At 30.8% G+C, this 19,413-nt stretch overlaps 3 protein-coding genes across 3 annotated transcripts; 1 reads left to right on the forward strand and 2 right to left on the reverse strand.

The window, feature by feature from the left end:
* Nucleotides 1–582: 582 nt before the first annotated feature.
* Nucleotides 583–3,119, reverse strand: LOC145975974 (BRISC and BRCA1-A complex member 1). Its single transcript, XM_083106747.1, has 2 exons — nucleotides 1,834–3,119; nucleotides 583–1,464 (listed from the first exon to the last, which is right to left on the reverse strand). Exon 1 carries the CDS (start codon nucleotides 2,815–2,817, stop codon nucleotides 1,873–1,875), a length of 945 nt encoding a protein of 314 aa, XP_082962873.1. The 5' UTR covers nucleotides 2,818–3,119; the 3' UTR covers nucleotides 583–1,464; nucleotides 1,834–1,872.
* A 415-nt stretch (nucleotides 3,120–3,534) lies between these two features.
* Pit (probable ATP-dependent RNA helicase pitchoune) lies at nucleotides 3,535–7,209 on the forward strand. Its single transcript, XM_083106744.1, has 10 exons — nucleotides 3,535–3,723; nucleotides 3,957–4,019; nucleotides 4,177–4,233; nucleotides 4,346–4,606; nucleotides 4,926–5,240; nucleotides 5,320–5,621; nucleotides 5,706–5,858; nucleotides 6,012–6,182; nucleotides 6,413–6,590; nucleotides 6,999–7,209. Exons 1-10 carry the CDS (start codon nucleotides 3,639–3,641, stop codon nucleotides 7,106–7,108), a joined length of 1,695 nt encoding a protein of 564 aa, XP_082962870.1. The 5' UTR covers nucleotides 3,535–3,638; the 3' UTR covers nucleotides 7,109–7,209.
* LOC145975973 (pre-mRNA-processing factor 17-like) lies at nucleotides 7,126–11,313 on the reverse strand. Its single transcript, XM_083106746.1, has 8 exons — nucleotides 11,004–11,313; nucleotides 10,271–10,487; nucleotides 9,309–9,635; nucleotides 8,818–9,032; nucleotides 8,416–8,679; nucleotides 8,074–8,207; nucleotides 7,781–8,002; nucleotides 7,126–7,402 (listed from the first exon to the last, which is right to left on the reverse strand). Exons 1-8 carry the CDS (start codon nucleotides 11,136–11,138, stop codon nucleotides 7,225–7,227), a joined length of 1,692 nt encoding a protein of 563 aa, XP_082962872.1. The 5' UTR covers nucleotides 11,139–11,313; the 3' UTR covers nucleotides 7,126–7,224.
* Between the last annotated feature and the right edge of the window lie 8,100 nt (nucleotides 11,314–19,413).

Here is a 19,413-nt window from a genome sequence, read left to right on the forward strand (position 1 = left end):
GAAATCATTATCTAAATAATCAAAATGTCTTATGTACTTATGTTAAGAATTTCTTTGTGGAAAAGTATTCCTTTTTCTCATGACTTTGAATAATTTTCATTCATTATATTTGTAAGAATTTGGGATTAAAACCAAATAAAAATAATAATTAGAAAGATTAATATGTAATAGACCTATCATATTCGCACTAAACAATATTACCTGTAATGGACAAATTTTGAATATTAATTCAAGCATAAACGCTATATATAAATAAAGAGATAAATATTAAATAAGAATCGGAAAATATTTTTCTTTATTTTTCTATATTTTTCTCAAATTATTGAATGGATTTTTAAGATGTTTTTTCTATTTATTATGTTGAAAATAAATGTTACAATAGATGTAAAATCGCGTAATAAAGAAATTTATTGCACACTATCGTAATACATATATATATACATATATATACATACATACATACATACATATATATATATATATATATATATATATATATATATATATATATATATAATGTATATATGTATATATACACACACATATATACTTACAACTTATTATTTATCAATATAATTTTTTCATGAATTTGTAAATAATATCACATATCGTATGTACGTAGTTATTTCTAAAAGCCATAAAAAATATCTTATATTAAGTGAAATGTGTATTATTTGCAACTTTGAGACGCATTTAGAAAAATCGGTAGTAATTACATTTATACACACATTAAGTCTAATTCCACCTTATATAAAAAAAAAACATGAATTCGTCTTTTTATCTATATTTAGATTTTGAACACAGTTTGTTCTCCTCCTATCACTAAATTCTCAAAGATCTCAAGAAGAATTTTCCCGATTTGTGTTTACTTCTTGAGATAATAACCGTCAGAAAAGTTGATACAAAAATTCCAACAGGCAATTCAATTGGCAATTTAGAGATGACAGAAAAGTCGCAAGTCAACGAAATTCTTCGAACGCAAAGTATAATTCATATTATCACGTAATTTCCCATGAGAATATACAATCCGGAAAAGCCGCGAAAATTGGTGTTGTAATTGAAGGAAGTATCGCGTATACGGAGAACACATTGGTATCGATACTTCGCAATTGGACGAAAGTGCTGGAGGGACAAGAAGAAAACTATGCCAATTGACGTGCGACTTCTGTCAGAAGTTCAATTCACACAGGAGATCTCAATAAGCACAAGAGGAAACATACTGGCGACCAGTCTTACACATGTAACAAATGTCAACAAAAATTCTCATATGCATCTAATCTCATCAGACACCAACGAACGCATTCCAGAATAAGGCCATTTTTTTGTCATATCTGCGGGTGCACCTTTACTTGAAAAGCTTTCCACCCATATAACAGCAAAGCGTTGTACCACTAAGTTTTAAAATCTTTGTTCAAGATGTGATAATATAAGATGTAATACAAATCACAGCAACAAAGTGATGTCCTGTAATAATATAGAAATCAGATAGAAACAATTATTTTTGTAAAGAGAATAAGATGGAATATTTTTTAAAATAAGATTCTTTAGTTATAGAATCTCTCCTTTTTTTTTTAGATTTTAGAATCAATACTTGCTACAAGATATATATTTGATTTATAGGGCTAATTTATAAATCTATATACAAAAATAATATTATTTATTTTGCAAAAGTTTGAACAATAATGTATAATGCGCAACCACACTTTTGTCTCTTATATAATTTCATCGACGAATAAAAATTGCTGGAAATATGTTACTAATTAAATATAAACATACTACATTGCTTTGAAATTACATCACGTCGATACAAAAATTTGAAGGAAATATACGAACCTTTCAATGAAAATAAATAATGCAAATATACACAGCATTCTATACATTAGTATGCACTTCCTGTGAGGCTGTATTTGAAATAAAACTGTAAGAAGCATCTTTCTGCAGTGGACGTTGCAGTGGATGCGCCAAGAGTTTTGCCATATTATCGTGCAGCTTAGCAGGATTCCTGCCTACTTCAAGGATATAAGAATAACTTGTAGTATCCAGAGCCGCGATTTCAGCGTATACCGCCTCGCACATATTATCATCGCTGGCTGGTTCGTGAACGAATAGCACGTCCAAGAAGAAACACGGATTTTCCGTCAAATTTTCCAGATACTTGTGGCCGGTATGAAACTTGGGAATAGAGTTTGATCGTCCGTATATCAAGATGACGCGCGAGACGAACATCGGCTGATTCATCGCCGGTATCGCTATTCGCGCGTGTATCGCCTCGAACAACTGTCCTAGATCGTAGGTCTTTTGCTCCTCGTCCAGCACATCCTCCGTGATGCTCTCCAAGTGATTGACTACTGTCTTAATGTTGTTGGTATAGTTGCAGAGCCAGGACGCGCCCTGCGAACCCAGACTCATCAGGGCGTACTCGTGTACTCCGGGTTGTATCGTTGACTTTGCGCCGACAAAGCTCTCGACCACGCGTCTTATCATGTACAGCGGCGAGAACGTCGCTCCAGTGCCGAGCTTGAAAGGCGTGTATTGCTGTTCCCGGACTGTATCGATAACGAAAATAATCTTTTCGGGCAGATTGAGCTCGGGAATATTCCTCATCAGGACACAATTGTCCATCGTGGTAGTGGTAGTTTTAGTGATAGCGGAGCAAGACTTTTTGACGTTCCCAGGTTGACGCGTCGCACCATTATTACTGTTTTTCCGCGAGCCTTTTCCCTGTTGCACGTTATTGTGCGCGGAATCTATGGTCGTGGCGGCCTGCAATCTCTCGGATATCACCTCGATCTCGTCGTTTGATTCTTTATCTGACATATTTATATATCCTAAATGTTCAGTGTAGCGAATAAACCGAATCTCTTCTTTGCGGTTCCAAGCCTGTCTTTGTGACTTTTCTTGAAAAGAGTCAATGTGTTGTCCGAATTGATCGGAATCAAAGCGATTTGGAAACCTCACATAGCGCGTTAGGTTTTGTCGCGTAATATTAAATACTTCAACTCAGGTAACTCTCAAAATTATTATTAGCGATCATAAATGTATCCAATAACGTAGCACGATACTTTCGCCGATTCACCTGCATCCCCTGCATTCCTTGCAAGCCCATGCGAGTAGACTTGTCCATTGAATGCAGTGACTATGATTCGAAATCAATGATTCAAAATGTACGCGCGACTAAAATTGTCCAAATAAATGCGCATGCGTAAAAAAATTGGCCAATCAAATACAAAGATACTAAATTTTTATTAATCTATGATACACGTGATTGGTTGATTTTTCTCAATATTTTTTAAAATAAATTATGCTTGAAAGTTGTCTACACTGGCCGCATTCAGCGGACTCAACAATTGTGCAACATTACTAGATTTTCCGATGTAATTCGACGCTGATTGGCCGGATCTGAAAGTAGAAACCAATCACGTTCGATTGCTACTTAGCGGTTGAGTCCGCTGAATGCGGCCATTGGTTTCTACTTTCAGATCCGGCCAATCAGCTTCGAATTACATCCGCTGAATGCAGCCACAGCTTAAGGATATCAACTGATATCAACGATTAACGTTGATCATTAAAAGGAGAGGAAGGTACGAGTACACACGTGGTAAAATATAGAATCCTTTTTGCTGTTAGAACAAAAAAAAATGTCTGAGAAATTCCTGATGCAAAAAATTAAGAAAAGGGAAAGGACAAAAGTAACGAAGCTAAAACAACGGGAAGAACAAAAAGGTAAAAGCGTGGCAACCTTCGAGGTTACTCGTGAAGCAAAGATTATGCAGGACTTATTCATATTTATTTATTTTCAAAATATATACAACCTTTTTATTTGACTGATAATTATTATATAATTATAATTTGAAATAATCATTTATTTAAGCTGAAATTCTCTCTTTGTCGGTTATATCTTTTTTTAACATTCCTCTACTATTATTTATTTTAAGTAATAGTTATTTCTATTACAGATGTAATTGGAGAGAATAAAACTGAAAATCAAAAAAACATGGAAGAAAAAATTCCTCCCAAAAGTAAGACTTAATTTATTCTATTTTCATATAAATGCTCATATTTTGTATATAATCTATTCTATTGAGAAACTTATAATATTATTTGTAAATTGATATTTTTACTTTCCATTTATTATATAATTATTTATTAATATATATATTTATTTATGCATACTAGAAAAAAGGAAATTATCTGAACAGTCAGAGGACCTTACTGAAGAACCAACTGAGAATTGTATGTACTTTTAATGAAATGATATTAGAGTTAAATATTATTCAATATTTCTTTATATTTAAATATTTCTTTAAATTTAAAAAGTGTATATATATATTTATTTTTTATTTAGTACCAGGTACAGCTGTAGGTTTTGAAATATCAAATGATACAAGTTTCTCTGTTTTGAAAGAAAAAGTATGTGAGAATACTTTGAAAGGGATAGAAGACATGGGCTTTACAAAAATGACAGAGATACAAGCAAAAGCTATTCCACCTCTTCTAGAAGGGAGAGATTTAGTAGGTGCTGCTAAAACTGGATCTGGCAAGACTCTGGCATTTTTAATTCCTGCAGTTGAATTGATTTATAAGTTGAAGTTTATGCCTCGTAATGGTATGTAAACTCGGTAGAGTTTAGAATATATAATCTGTATCAGAATGATATTGAGAAATTTTTTTTCATGAATGATTTTTATGAATTTATTATATAGATAAAAAGTAATAATAATTGTTCAAACATCAATAATCATTCAAACCAATTCTGTTTAATGCATTTAATGTGTCCTAATCAATTTATATGAAAATAAATTACAAAAATTAAGTTTAAAAGAGATAATAAAATAACTAATAAAGTTTCTTATATTGTCTCGTTCATTCTAATTTGTACCAAATTAGAAAAGATAAGATGTAATATATTTATTATATATTTGTAGGTACTGGATGCATTATTATGTCTCCTACTAGAGAATTGTCTATGCAAACTTTTGGTGTCTTGAAAGAGTTAATGAAATATCATCATCACACATATGGTTTGTTGATGGGTGGTGCCAATAGACAAACCGAAGCACAGAAGCTTGAAAAGGGAATCAATATTATCGTGGCGACACCAGGACGATTGTTAGATCATTTGCAAAACACACCCGGTTTCCTATACAAGAATCTTCAGTGTCTGGTGATTGACGAAGCTGATCGTATTTTAGATATTGGATATGAAGAAGAGTTGAAACAAATTATTAACATTCTTCCTAGTGAGTGATATACTACACTATACATTAAAATTAAATTGTTCATATTTTTTTCCATTACTATGTAAACCTATTATTGCAGAGCGTCGGTTGACAATGCTCTTTAGTGCAACACAAACGTCAAAAGTAGCAACAATAACAACGTTAGCTCTCAAGAAAGAACCTATATATGTTGGAGTGGATGACAATAAGGAAATGGCAACCGTGGATGGTTTACAGCAGGGTTATGTAGCATGTCCGAGCGAAAAACGATTTTTACTTCTTTTCACATTTCTAAAGAAAAATAAGAAGAAAAAAGTAATGGTTTTCTTCAGTTCGTGCATGTCTGTCAAATACCATCACGAACTCTTAAATTATATCGATTTACCCGTAATGAGCATACATGTATGTATTATTAGACATCCATTTCTTTTCTTTTTTTTTTAAATCACTCTTGACTTAATGTTTATGCTCTGATGATATTGACAGGGTAAGCAAAAGCAAACGAAAAGAACTACCACTTTTTACCAATTTTGCAACGCTTCTACCGGAATTTTACTTTGTACCGATGTGGCTGCAAGAGGTTTAGATATACCCGACGTCGACTGGATTGTGCAGTATGATCCACCAGACGATCCCAAGGTAAAGATTGTTACAATAAGATTAAAAGTTTCATTTTTCTTACTATTGAAAGAGAGGGCAAGAAAGAGAAAAATTCGATATATAATTAAACTATTGTTGAAACGATAATCCAATCATAAAGACTTACAGTTAATAGATATACATTTTTTTTAGGAATATATTCATCGCGTAGGTCGAACTGCTCGCGGAGAAGGTAGCAGCGGTCATGCTTTGTTGATACTGCGACCAGAAGAGCTTGGTTTTCTTCGTTATCTCAAAGAAGCTCGCGTACCCGTTAATGAGTACGAGTTTTCTTGGAATAAAATTGCCGATATTCAATTACAGGTGTGCTACATATAAATATATTTATATTATATTCAATATGATAATATGGGCCATAGCTATTGTGAACAAGTCACAATTAAGAAGTTTAGAAATATGGCTATCATATGTTTGATTGAAGGAAAAATTGAGAAATTTAACTATTGTATAATCTACGATTCTATTTATTTAATTAATATCTCTGTACATTATGAATGTTAATATAAGAGAAATAATTTCCTTTTTGTTTCTAGCTTGAGAAACTAATTTCCAAAAATTACTTTCTATATCAGTCAGCAAAGGAGGCATTCAAAAACTACGTGAGAGCATATGACTCTCATCATCTGAAACAAGTTTTTGACATAGAAACTTTAGATCTAGCGAAAGTTGCTAAATCATTTGGATTTACTGTACCGCCGGCGGTAGATTTGAGTAAGTGTGTTTTTAGTAATAATTTAACATTAAAAATTGTTATATTATAAAAAATACATATATTCAACATATACAATATTCTCCTAGAAGGATAAGCTGGAACAAAATAATGCAAAATATTCTTTAATTGATAGATTATTATAATTTTAGTATTATTTAAAAAAAATATGTGTAATATAATAAAAGAATGTTGTTTCTTTATACATTTATTACTTTATAGCGCCTTTATCATTAATTAATTAAGACCAGTTTGCCATTTGTTCCAGTATATCTTGATCATTAAATTATATAAAATGAGTGTATATTTGAGAATATGGAGTAGTACAATATAAATATGCAAAATTAATTAATCTAATGTCTATGGAACATCTTTTGCATTCTATTTAACTTTTTGATTGTACAATGCAGAAATCGGGTCCAGTAAGGCTTCCCGACCAAGAAAACGGCTTGGTGGAGGTGGTTTTGGAAGTTACAAAAATATCAACAATCAAAATCATCGATGGCCACGACATAGATGAAGAAATGAAAGCGAACAATTAAAATAAATGATTTATTATGTACACAGTTTGACTTAAAATACAAAAAAGCGCGTCTATAAAATACAGTTTTAAAAATTAAAGTACCAAGTAATTTATTAGTCCCAATATTTAATTTTTCCATCCCAACCAGCTGTAACGAGCTTGGAAGGTTCGTGCGGATGCCACAAGACATCGATGCAAACTCCATCATGTGCTTTCCACTTTTTATACAATTTCGTAGTTTTCCAATCCCATATGTAACATCTTCCGTCTGCATCGCCCGATACCAAGTAGCTGTTTTTTGAAAGAAAAACGTAAATATTTTACTAAATATGTTTTTGTATAAAATAAATTAAATATATATGTATGTAAAGGTGCGAAGTGTAAAAAATGTTTGCAAAATGTCTCAAGATTGACAACATTATTGCATTATATATATGTATCATTATATTATCATATTTATTCAATTCGTGAATTAATAATAAATATTAAGAATATTTGAAGCATTACAAAAAATATTCGTTTTTAGAAAAAAAAAAATTACGTTACATTTTGTGTTAATTCTAAAATATTCTGTTTGTATCAAAGCTTATGCAATAATTTTCTTTACAAATAGAAGACACTTTAAGAAAATATGTAAAAAAATTGGTATTTTTTTAAAATGTAAATTACCTCATATCTGGAGAGAAATCTAAACCGCATGCATATCCAGCAACCATGTGTCCCGTGAAAGTCTTTTTTCGATTCATTTTGAATCTATTTAGCGCCGAGAATATAACTATTTTGTTATCCATGCTTTGGCATGCAAGCCATTTTTGATTTCGCGACGGTGTTACCGCTGGCATAGAATGCATTGATGGATCAGCTATATATTTCATGTCCACTGGAATATCCCTATATAAAAAACAATTTATTAATCAATTTGATTTTTTCAAAATAATCCTTTGCAGATAATAAAGTAATACCATTCCCAAACTCGTAAACTTTTGTCGTCACTCGTTGTGACAAATCTTCTATTTTCATCGACAAATGTAATAGTATTCACAGCCCCTAGATGTCTGTCGTATTCTTGAGTAATTTCACCGGAACGTATATCCCACTATAACGAAAATTCATTTATTAATTATTCAATTCCAGATTTGTTATTATCTTTTATGCTAAATGTACTTTTACAATAAATAATAAATGTTGCCTCACATATATTATATATGTATCATTTTAATTTAGATTTCCGTCGAAATTACGTAACTTTTGATGAAAAAATATATTTCACAATATATTTTTTGTAATATATATATAGTACTTACACAAATAATTTTTTTATCACTTGTACCAGCTACGAAAAGATGCTGCTTATCTGGATCAGGGTTGAATTTGGCACAGTATGGAATTTTTCTACTTGTAAAACGACTGATACAAGCTCCCGTTTCTGTATCCCATAGTTTCACATACCGATCGTAAGCCGCTGATAAAAATCGTTTACCGTCATTATCGAAACTTATGTCCCGTACTGCTTGACGATGTCCGTAATATGTACGGACGCATCTCCTATCCTTGTACACTTCCCACAACTATGTATAATAAGAAATATGTTTGTATAACATACTATTTGCATGTAATATATTAATCAAAGCAATATAATTAATTTATCACATTATTTATAATTTAATAATAATATAATTTATCACATTATTTAGCGAAATGAATACCTTTACTCGGCAATCCATGCTACAAGACAGTAACAGATGCGCGGTTCGTGGAAACCATCGAATCTGCGAAATGCCTTTTGTATGGCCTTCCCAAGTGTGAATTTGCGCTTTCGGTAAGAAACAGCGATCGGGAGGTGATTCCGATCTCAAGTTTATGCCTACATCCTGAGGAGCGTGTAAGAACGAGCGTCCTTGATAATCCACGTAGTCTTTAACTGCAGTATAAAATTATAAGTATTAAAAATTTTCCAACAACGATAAAAAAATGTCATCAGCACAATTGTTTTCTTTTACAAAAATATTCAAAATAAGGAATTTTATTGAAAATTTAAGCTAAAATTTTCATCAATGAAATCATTACTTATGTTGGATTAAGATTTTTATCTATTAAAATTTCATTTAAATTATTTAATAATGAAAGAATAAATTATATCTTTATATAGAAGAAATTAGCAATTCTATATCATAAGAATATCTAACAAAGATATTACTGTGTAATACTGTTTTTTCATCAAGAGGCTTTTCTTCTATCTGTTTTCCTCGTTTGTTTCGTTTTGCTAGTATTTCTTCCAATTCAGCAGCCTCTTCTTCACTTGGCTTTATAACTCGTTTTTCGTCTGTGTAGCCTCCCCAAGGCCCTAAGAAACCTTCTATATCTGAAGGATCGCTATTTCTGTTTCTTTTTCGCTTATCCGATGGTCTTAGAGTAGTATTTTCAAAAACAGTTTTACCACCTGATTCTTCGGCAGCCTCTTTGGAGCCAATTATCACTTTACCTTCATCTGCACTACCATCTACAGTTGGATCTAATGCATATCCTGAAGCAAAATATATATTGATTTGAATTTAAGAAATAAATAAATTTACTTAAATTTAAATATTAGATATTTAAGGATATAAAAAACTATCTTGAATATTTTTGTGTATTATTTTTATGTATACACATATCCAACAATTTACTTAATTATATTTCTTATACAAGTAACTCAGATGCTAAGTTATAAGGTTGATAAATAAAAATTTGAAAAATAATAACTTTTGCATTTGCTTTTATTATAAACACACATAAATGATTTAACTATGCAAGTCTGATTGACTTTGAAAACAGATTTCAGTGTAATTATATTGACTGATGATAGATTACATTGTTTCCACTTCAAATCTACTAATAACTTGAAACAGAGTTTATGTGGACTTGTATCATTTAGCTCCTTTGCTCCCCACTCCATCTGAGTCACTCATATATATAATTCGCCTTTTGTAGCATGTTACAAAAATTGCAAAATCTGAATAAAGTTCCCTTTTGCCACATTATTGTTATAATTTAAATTCAGAAAATAAGACTTTTTGAAATTTTTGTTTATATTTTGTAGAATTCATATTAAAGAAGCTATTCCTGTCAGAAGAAATTGATCAAAGAGAGTTTTTATATATAAAATATCATTTATATTACCATAACTAGCAAACGTCCTTCTTTGATTTTCAAACTGAAAAGGACTAATATGTGCATGTTCCACATATCCGGAAAGCATATTTTTTATTGCGCGCTGCTGCTGCGTTTTGAATGGATTTTCTGGGCCAATCTCTGGTCCAAAAAGTTCCTCGTACTTTAAATTGGATGTTATCTCTGTAGTGGTAGGATCCACATGTTTTATACACAATTCTGTTCCCTAAAAAAATGATACATATAAATCTTATGTATTTTTTATTAAAAAAATAAAATTGGAAGTGGACAATATTATGTAAGGAAAATGTTTCGATGGGATTACTTTGTCAATGGATACAGAGCGAGTATAGGCTTTGAATATCGCCTAACCTCACGGCAAATATTAGGATCCTTAGAAGGCAGAAAGAAAAGGGATAACGGTTGCATAAGGCCAAACATGTATATTATAAATGGCACTGGTATATTTATAAATGTATGTTCCTCACTGAATCGGAACTCAAAATAACCAATAAGTACCATAAATACAACTGTACAAGTCTCTGATAACGCGTTAACATTCACTATTAAACAGCGTTAACAATCTTTGATAAAATTAAAGATCAATCTGTCATTTTTTGATCATGTAATATCTTTTGACGTTGAAAATAAGCGTCTTTGGGCGTCCCATAAATTTGTATCTTTATAATTATCGCATATTATATGTTCATAACCTCAAAAACAAAAATCACAATATACTTACCATAGGTACGACGTCTGGAGCGGAACAGATATTTAAATTAATAGGCGTTGTTAATTTATTAAGAGTAAACGATTCATTTTCGTTCTCGCTACTCTCATCGCTGCTGTTGTAATCACAGAGAAGGCTGAGAGCCATGGTGCATGGTATCTCTATTGGTCTCTATCAGATAATCGGCGTCATATGTCAGACCAGGGCTGCGTTCGGAAACATCACCCGAGTGTACCCGGGTATCATTTTATCCTTGTTTAAAGCCGACGGCACACGGTACGATTTTTCGTACTGGATTTGATAAGATTTAGTAAAATACTAAAAATGCACCAATTAGAATGCAGCATTTCTAATATTTTACTAAATCTTATCAAATCCAGTACGAAAAATTGTACCGTGTGCCGTAGGCTTAAGGCTGAGTTTCCACTGAGCGCGTCACGCGTCGCGTCAACCAGCGCGAGCCAATCAAAACATCCCATTGTAATAACACGGAAAACATGTTATTACAATGGAATGTTTTGATTGGCTCACGCTGGTTGACGCGACGCGTGACGCGCTCAGTGGAAACTCAGCCTAACATTCGGTGAACAACAAGGATAAAATGATACCCGGGGCAGAGAGAAGACTGAGAGATGTCATGGCCTGTTTTTAGGTGATCCCTGAAAGCGATACTCCCTCTATGGACATTGAAAACGTGGACATGAACTACAAAGCCAATGTCCATGAATGTTCTCAGAGGGTAATATATAATGTGCACAATTTCTGGTTTTGTTTCGTGCTATGTGCACGAAATGCCGGTAGCACTAGAGTATAAAGCCCATTGCACAATGCTAGGCAATAGGCAATAGAAATAAGGAATAGAAACTATTCACCAATAAAAACGCGGAATAGAAAATATTCGCCAATAGGAGAAGAGAATAAATACTATTTCTGTTCTTATTGCCTCTTGCCTAGTATTGTGCAAGGGCCTTAACAATCATTATTTTGAAAATAATATATAAATATGATAAATAATAATTTTTATAAAAATAATTTTTATAAATTACTTACCTATATGTGTATGTATGTGTGCCCATACGTTGTCCAAATGATTTTAAATATAAGAATTAGACTATATGAATATCAGCCATATCAGCGTATGTTACCGCCGGCATAGCTCTCAGGTTCATGAGAGTACTGAAACTCCTCACCTGGCAAATGCCTTCGTTAAGGCGGAGATACAGGGGAGGAAAAATTGAGGAGGAAAATTTTTTTATTTTTTTTTTATTTTTTTTAATCGAGTTTTTAAACAGAGAATATAATACATATAAAAAATATATATTACATAATTATAATACATACAACGTAAATTATAATTAATTTGCAATTACATAAAAAACACATTACAAATTATTAAATTATGTAATATAAAAATAATTACATTACAAATATATATATTACAAAATTTAATGCAGAATATATAAAATACAATGCATTAGAAATATGTATTACAAAATATAATACAAATTTAATATAAACTATAATTTTAAACTTAATACAAAATAAAATTTATTACACGAAAGTGACCAAAATATACGTATAATATAAAATTTACTAAAAATTTTTACATAGACCAAACAAGACTAATTAGTGATGATTAATTACGCGATATTTATTATTAATAATCGACATAGAATAATAGAATTTAAGAATAGAAATTAGTTTTATATAAATAACGTATAAACGTAAATAATCAAGATCAAAAGAGTCATTAATAAAATTATTGATCATTTTTTCGATTGTAGAACAAAGTATTTGCATTATTGACACATTTTGCGCAGACCATGAAAAGAAATATTTAAAACGTGTAAAGATAGAACAAGCTTTGATGTAACTCAAAGATTAAATTACAAAATAAATTGCGATTTAAAATTCGCAAGAAAACACGACGAATAAATAAATCGACAATAATCGAATATTCAATTGCGAGATACGCATAACTTTTATAATATAATAACTGAATCAATAGACACGCGTGCGATATAATTATTGTCACACAAATGTTGACAGACGAAGATATTTTAGCAAACATTTGTGATCCGTATTGTTTATGAACATAAAATTCATTGTCCGATGTATTTGCGATTAATATATACCCGACTTTATACGAATTTCACGATTGAGAATAAAATACATATTCTATTTCGCGCATGATTAGCTGAATAAGAAATGAGCTCTATAAGCTTTAAAATATAATTAAAAATCGCGTTGTGGCTACGTTTAATAGAAAATAACGGAACAAATGATTTTCATTAATATAGTTATCGATCGTCTCTTAAATTATATAATAGAAGAAAATATTTGCACTACCAGCATTTTGCACGAACTATTAAAAACAATATTCAAAGACATGGAAAGATAAACAAAGCTTCAATGTATAAGTCAACGATTAAATTATAAGATAAATCGCGATTTAAAATTCACGAGAAAACGCGACGAATAAATAAGTCGATGATATGCGGAATATTTGATCGCGATACGTATAATTTTTATAATATAATAATCGAAGCTCTCAATAGACACGTGCGCGATATAATTATTATCACGTAAATATAGAAAATCGAAAATATTTCAACAATCATTTGAGGTCTGTAATGTTTGTGAATATGCAATTCAGCGACCGAATTACTGCGAATTTTTATAAGATATATCGCGATTTAAAATTCGCGATAAAATGCGACGATAAATAAATCGATAATATTCAAAATATTCAATTGCAGATACGCGAGTGACATACCGGTAATCCGATAAAAAGAGGAGCGATCCTAAAAATGGAGAACAATTAACATCTTGTTTCTACATCAGATTTCGCAAGATCAATCTGCGAAGAAAAGTTAAGTGATCCATTGAACGTCGGGAATTTCACTGTAGAAGGGAACGAATCCTGAATCTTCCGGACTATTCCCGATAGCAATGATTTCAGTATTAAATCAAAGACAATTATCCCTCGTCATTATTTTCAATTCGCGAAATTGATATTCACGTCAGAAAACATGTTCTTCCATTACTAAGAAATATATTTCTTTATTGAAAATTAAATGGATATAACCTTTGTTATTGAAATGTGATTACGAACGATTGTATTTATAAATAATAAAATACATGCATTATTGGAGTTTGTATTAAATGTGCGAACACATAATTTGGGGTACCATCGCGCGCGAGACGAATCGAACCCGATAACAGCAAGATTTAAAAAATTTCAATTCGAAAAGTGTTCAAAATAAAATAAATGAAATAATTTTAAATATATAATTAATTCTAGATTAATTATCTAGATTCTTATCCTTGTAATGTTTAAATTAATAATTTTTTTTTCTTTTAATCAATATCTTACTGATATAGGGGTACCCATTCGATTCGTCTCTAAATTTTTAAGTATTCGCACATTTTATGTAATATTCATGTATAGTTTCGCGTATATGTAATATATTATATTAACAAAAATTATAAAAATATTTTGGATACGTTAATTTGTGCATGTATTTTAAATAATTTTTTCAAATTAATTAATAATTAATAAAATATATTCGTTCGTAATCATTGTTATCATAAAAATTAATTAAATTATGAAATTATTTAAAAAATTAAAATTTATACACAACGCTATATTCATATTTAATCTACTATTAAATCTTTCTGGCACTATATAGACAATAATAATACCAATCCTAATAATGAAGAACATTTTTTAACGAAGAAAAGAAAAGATACATTTCTCTCATCTAAATATATATTATTTAAATTAATTCGACGTTAAAGAAGCGTATCGTCGTTGAATTACTATCGAAATCATTGCTTTCGGAAATTGCCAGGAAAACCTGGGATTAGTTCCAATCTTACAACAAAAATTTCCAAATTTTAACAGGGCACCGAACTAGACGTCGCGAATGGATCTCACAAGAACCGGTGAGAAATAATTCTCCATGATGAAAATCGTTTCGACTCCTCGGCGGTACGAGCCACGCAACTTTTATTAACGTTTATTTAACGGAAGGAACAACGATAACTCTTTTATTAAAACGACAATCTCGTCTAAGAATGCGAAAAGAACGCGGGAAAAACAAGGTGATTTCGCAACCGTAATTTATTAATTTATTTATGAATATTTTCCGTTACGAAATTCGTCCTCGAAAATCCCGTTTCACTTACGAGAATCAACTTCGAGTCAACCGGTCGGGATTGCAACGATACAACGAGCAAGGACTAAGCCCAAACCGGAAAGAAGACGAAACGATTGACGGAAATAGAGGAAAATGAAGTTCACCAACTCTTTTTCGCGCATAATTATCCTATCTCATATCGAACCTGGACCCGCTAAGCACGATTTCAGGTGCTCCGCCCGGACATATTATGCCTCCCGCGGTTGCTATATGCTACACCAGGCTAGTAGACGGCAAAAGAAGAGGATACCCACATTTTTTAAATGCTTACATTCAGCAATTTAGAAAATGGGGAGGCAACCCCTTTTACCGAGCGAAAATCGTGCCTAGGGGAATCCACTCGACTCCTCGACAGGGTTAACACACGCAGTGCGTGTGGCTGTAGACGAGCAAAGAGAAGGGACCCATTGACGACCATTCCGAGCAATCGATCGAGTTCTAACTAATTCGGGCCGAATCACTCGACGAAGCACGAAGCAAGAGTGTACGTTGCATAGCAACGTGTGCAAACTCGAAACATCCCAGTTAATTGGCATCGGAAGTAGAGACTCGTGACAATAAGGAAATTGGGATTTTATATGAAAAGTCCAAAAGTTCCGCGAAAACGCGACGACGCGAGAATACTACAACGCGAAAACGCGGTAACGAAGCGCTTGCCGTCCGCGGCACGTTGACGGCACCGACGACGCGAAAGGGTACTTAGCTTCCCATTCAGGCACCTTAAGATTTATCATAAATAGAAAAATTTAAGATAAACCTCAAGGCACCATCCAAGTACTAAGCCCTCCCACCGCGACAAGGTGTACCCCATGGGAGGGTTATATTATATATAATTTTATATATAATATAATACATCATTTGAAATTTATTTTGTAATATAGTACATAAATTTAAATTCGCAAATATAAACGATAAATAAGAATGTAAAGGATAAGAGAACATCTATTATACAAAGCAATGTTGAAAATAATTGATTTTAAATTTAATTATTGCGCGCAATTAATTTTTACATTTTTACTTTTAAATAGATATATTTTAATATTATAAACTGCGTAATTACAAAATAATTTATGTTTCTTAGATATAAACTTTTAAAAATATGAAATAAAATAATTTTTATTTTTTTATATGTGAAATATTTAAATAAATATATTAATGTGAAATGTTTTATAAAACAAAAGTATCTGAAAATATTAATTAATAAAAAATTTTATAAATGTTTTAATTATTTTAAAATAAAATGGAATATTTTTTATAAGTATATGTATTATATATGTTACAATTTAAAATCACTATTAAATCACAATCAAAGAAATAAAACGAAACGAGAAATATGTATATTTTGAATATATATATTATTGATAAATAATTTATATATTGTTGCGTCCGCGGAACGCGGTATATATCGAACGCGATATATATCGAACGCGCGCGACACAATCGGTATACGCTGACGCTCGTGCACTCGTAAATAATAACGCGATTTAAGGTGCACAAGAATTTTAATAAATCGCGAGTAACATACAAGAATTCAGAATAATCGTAAAACGGATCACAAATAGACGCGCGTCCGCACAACTTGACAGCTGGGTTTAGATTCTCTGACAGTCGTTGTTTATAACAATATCTTGACAACGCGCGCGAAAACGATCTTCTTCGAAAGAATTCAACGGGTGACGAATACATTCAGCGGGACGGGACGCGGGGACGCAACAATATAATAAATAATGAATGTGATAATTAATTTATATTAATGACTTACATCATATCTTATTGATGCATCCACTTCCAAAACCTCCTTTTTTCTTTTGCTTCCTTCGCTCTTTTCTCGTGGCACTTTAATCCTCGTTGCACTTACACTTATTCACGAAAAGTTCCTCGTTGCACTTGCAATTGTGTTTAGAGAAAAAATTTGGTAATATATGAAACGTCTCACATCACTACTTCACTGGTCAAGAGCCACTGTGCGAATGATCGTAAGTCAAGAACATTACCGCGGTACTGTTTATATCGCCAGGGTCGACTATGTAAAGAAAGAATTTGATAATATATGAAACGTCACTACTTTATTGCTCCAGGTTACTGTGCGAATGACCGTAAGTCAAGAACATTACCGCGGTACTGTTTATATCGCCAGGGTCGACTATGTAAAGAAAGAATTTGATAATATATGAAACGTCACTACTTTATTGCTCCAGGTTACTGTGCGAATGACCGTAAGTCAGAAACATTACCGCGGTACTGTTTATATCACCAAGTTCGACTTATACTACGTTATTGTTATAATTCGTCGTTGAAATCTTCTATGAGTTATTGCCGATTAAGAAAATTTAAAGCATTGGTTGAAATTTATTTAATTCTAATAGATATCGTTAAGGAAATTATTATAATAAGCATTAATAATCGAAAGATCATAACAAAATTAATTCTTTTATCCCCTTTTATGTATCCCCTGTTTCAATTTTTATTCGCAGTAATTAATGATTGCGATGCGATAAAGATTTATCGTTGCGATACAGTTTCATGTCTTTTATTATAAGTTAATTAATTTTTAATTATTAATAATTATATCAAATCATGTTTCGATACTTATCGTAATCGTGTTTAGAAAAATATTCGACAATATGCGAAGCAAAATATGTAGTATAATTATAATATAATTTATAAATTAATGATGCTATCAACATCAAATAAATATATATTCGAATTTATTCAAATATTTTCAATAATACGGATAATTTGATGTTGCATGAGAGCATTATAACACACACGCTTGGACTTACAATAATATTATACATGGAATGTATATATGGAAAGAAAGAGAAAGGAAAGTTCGGAGAGTAAGATAATTTTTCGAAAAATGAAGATATTGTAAATAAGATATATTTTCCATTTTTCAAGACTTTTATTCAAGATTTATTCTCTATTGTGAGTGTTATAAATAACTTTTACACATAGTTTTTTATAATTTTCATAATAACTTGATATACATAATAAATTGTTATATAGAATATATACATAGAATATTTTATTATATTACACGAAAATATCAGAAATGCGTACAATGTAAAATTTATTAGAAATTTTTAGATTGGCGTATATAGCTGATATAATCTATCGCAATCAAAAGAATCACTAATAAATTTATCGATTATGTCTTTCAATTAAGAAAGAGTATCCGGAATTTTAATGTATTTTGTAAGGTTTTCTAAAAGAAATATTATCGTGAAAAGATAAACTAAGTTTCGATGTTACCCAATGATTAAATGAGAAAAAAAATCACGATTTAAATTTCACGAATATACATGACAAATAAATAAATTGACAGTAATAGTAATATTTAATTACAATCCGTGTAATTTTTATAATAATCGCAGCACAACGTGCGCACACGCAATATAATTATTATCGTTTTATATGATAATAAAAAAGTATCAAGTAATTAATTTTTCTGTTGCATTTAACAGTTAACACTTAGCAATAAAACGATAATTTATTTTATTGTGATTTTTATAAGAATAATTATTTCTTTAACGATACTTAAAGATTAAGTGTATTTTATTCGATGTTTTATCATTCAACTTTTTAACAATCTAAATACAATTCAAATTATTATTAATTTTAATTCTTGTCACATACTTCTATTTTTAAATCAATATGTCAAAAATTAAATTCAAATATAATCAATTAATATTCTTATAGATCTATTCTTTATAAAACTCAAAATAATTTATTTTGTAAAACTAATTATTACGCGCAATCAATTTTTTTATCTTTTAAGAGAGATTTATCTCTGATATTAATACTTTAAATGTAAAACTAGCAAAAAAATGTTTCTTTATTATAAATTTTTGAAAAATATAATTATATAAAGAGAGTATGTTAATTTTCATATATGAAATATTTAAATAATTATATTATTTTAAAAATATTTTATAAAATATTAAAATATTTATACACTGAGCAACAAAATTAGCGCAACAAAAATTTTTATCAAAATTTCACTCAATTTTAAATAATCATAACTCCGCGAAAAATGCTCGTATCAGAAAAATTTTCTGTTTTATTTTAAAGTTTGAAGTCTCTACTTTAAAGAGAATTTGTCATATTTTGGCTTCCTCCTTTCCTCCCTCCCGCCATCTCCTTAAAAGTGAGGTCATGTTTTATTTTAAAAAGTTTGCATATTTTGACGCGCTCCACGGGGTGCAATGAATTTTTCT

The sequence above is a fragment of the Camponotus vicinus genome, unplaced genomic scaffold, assembly GCF_025532165.1.
Source record: "Camponotus vicinus isolate PSW18456_S1 unplaced genomic scaffold, iyCamVici1.0 SCAF_8, whole genome shotgun sequence".
Lineage (NCBI taxonomy): Eukaryota > Metazoa > Arthropoda > Insecta > Hymenoptera > Formicidae > Camponotus > Camponotus vicinus.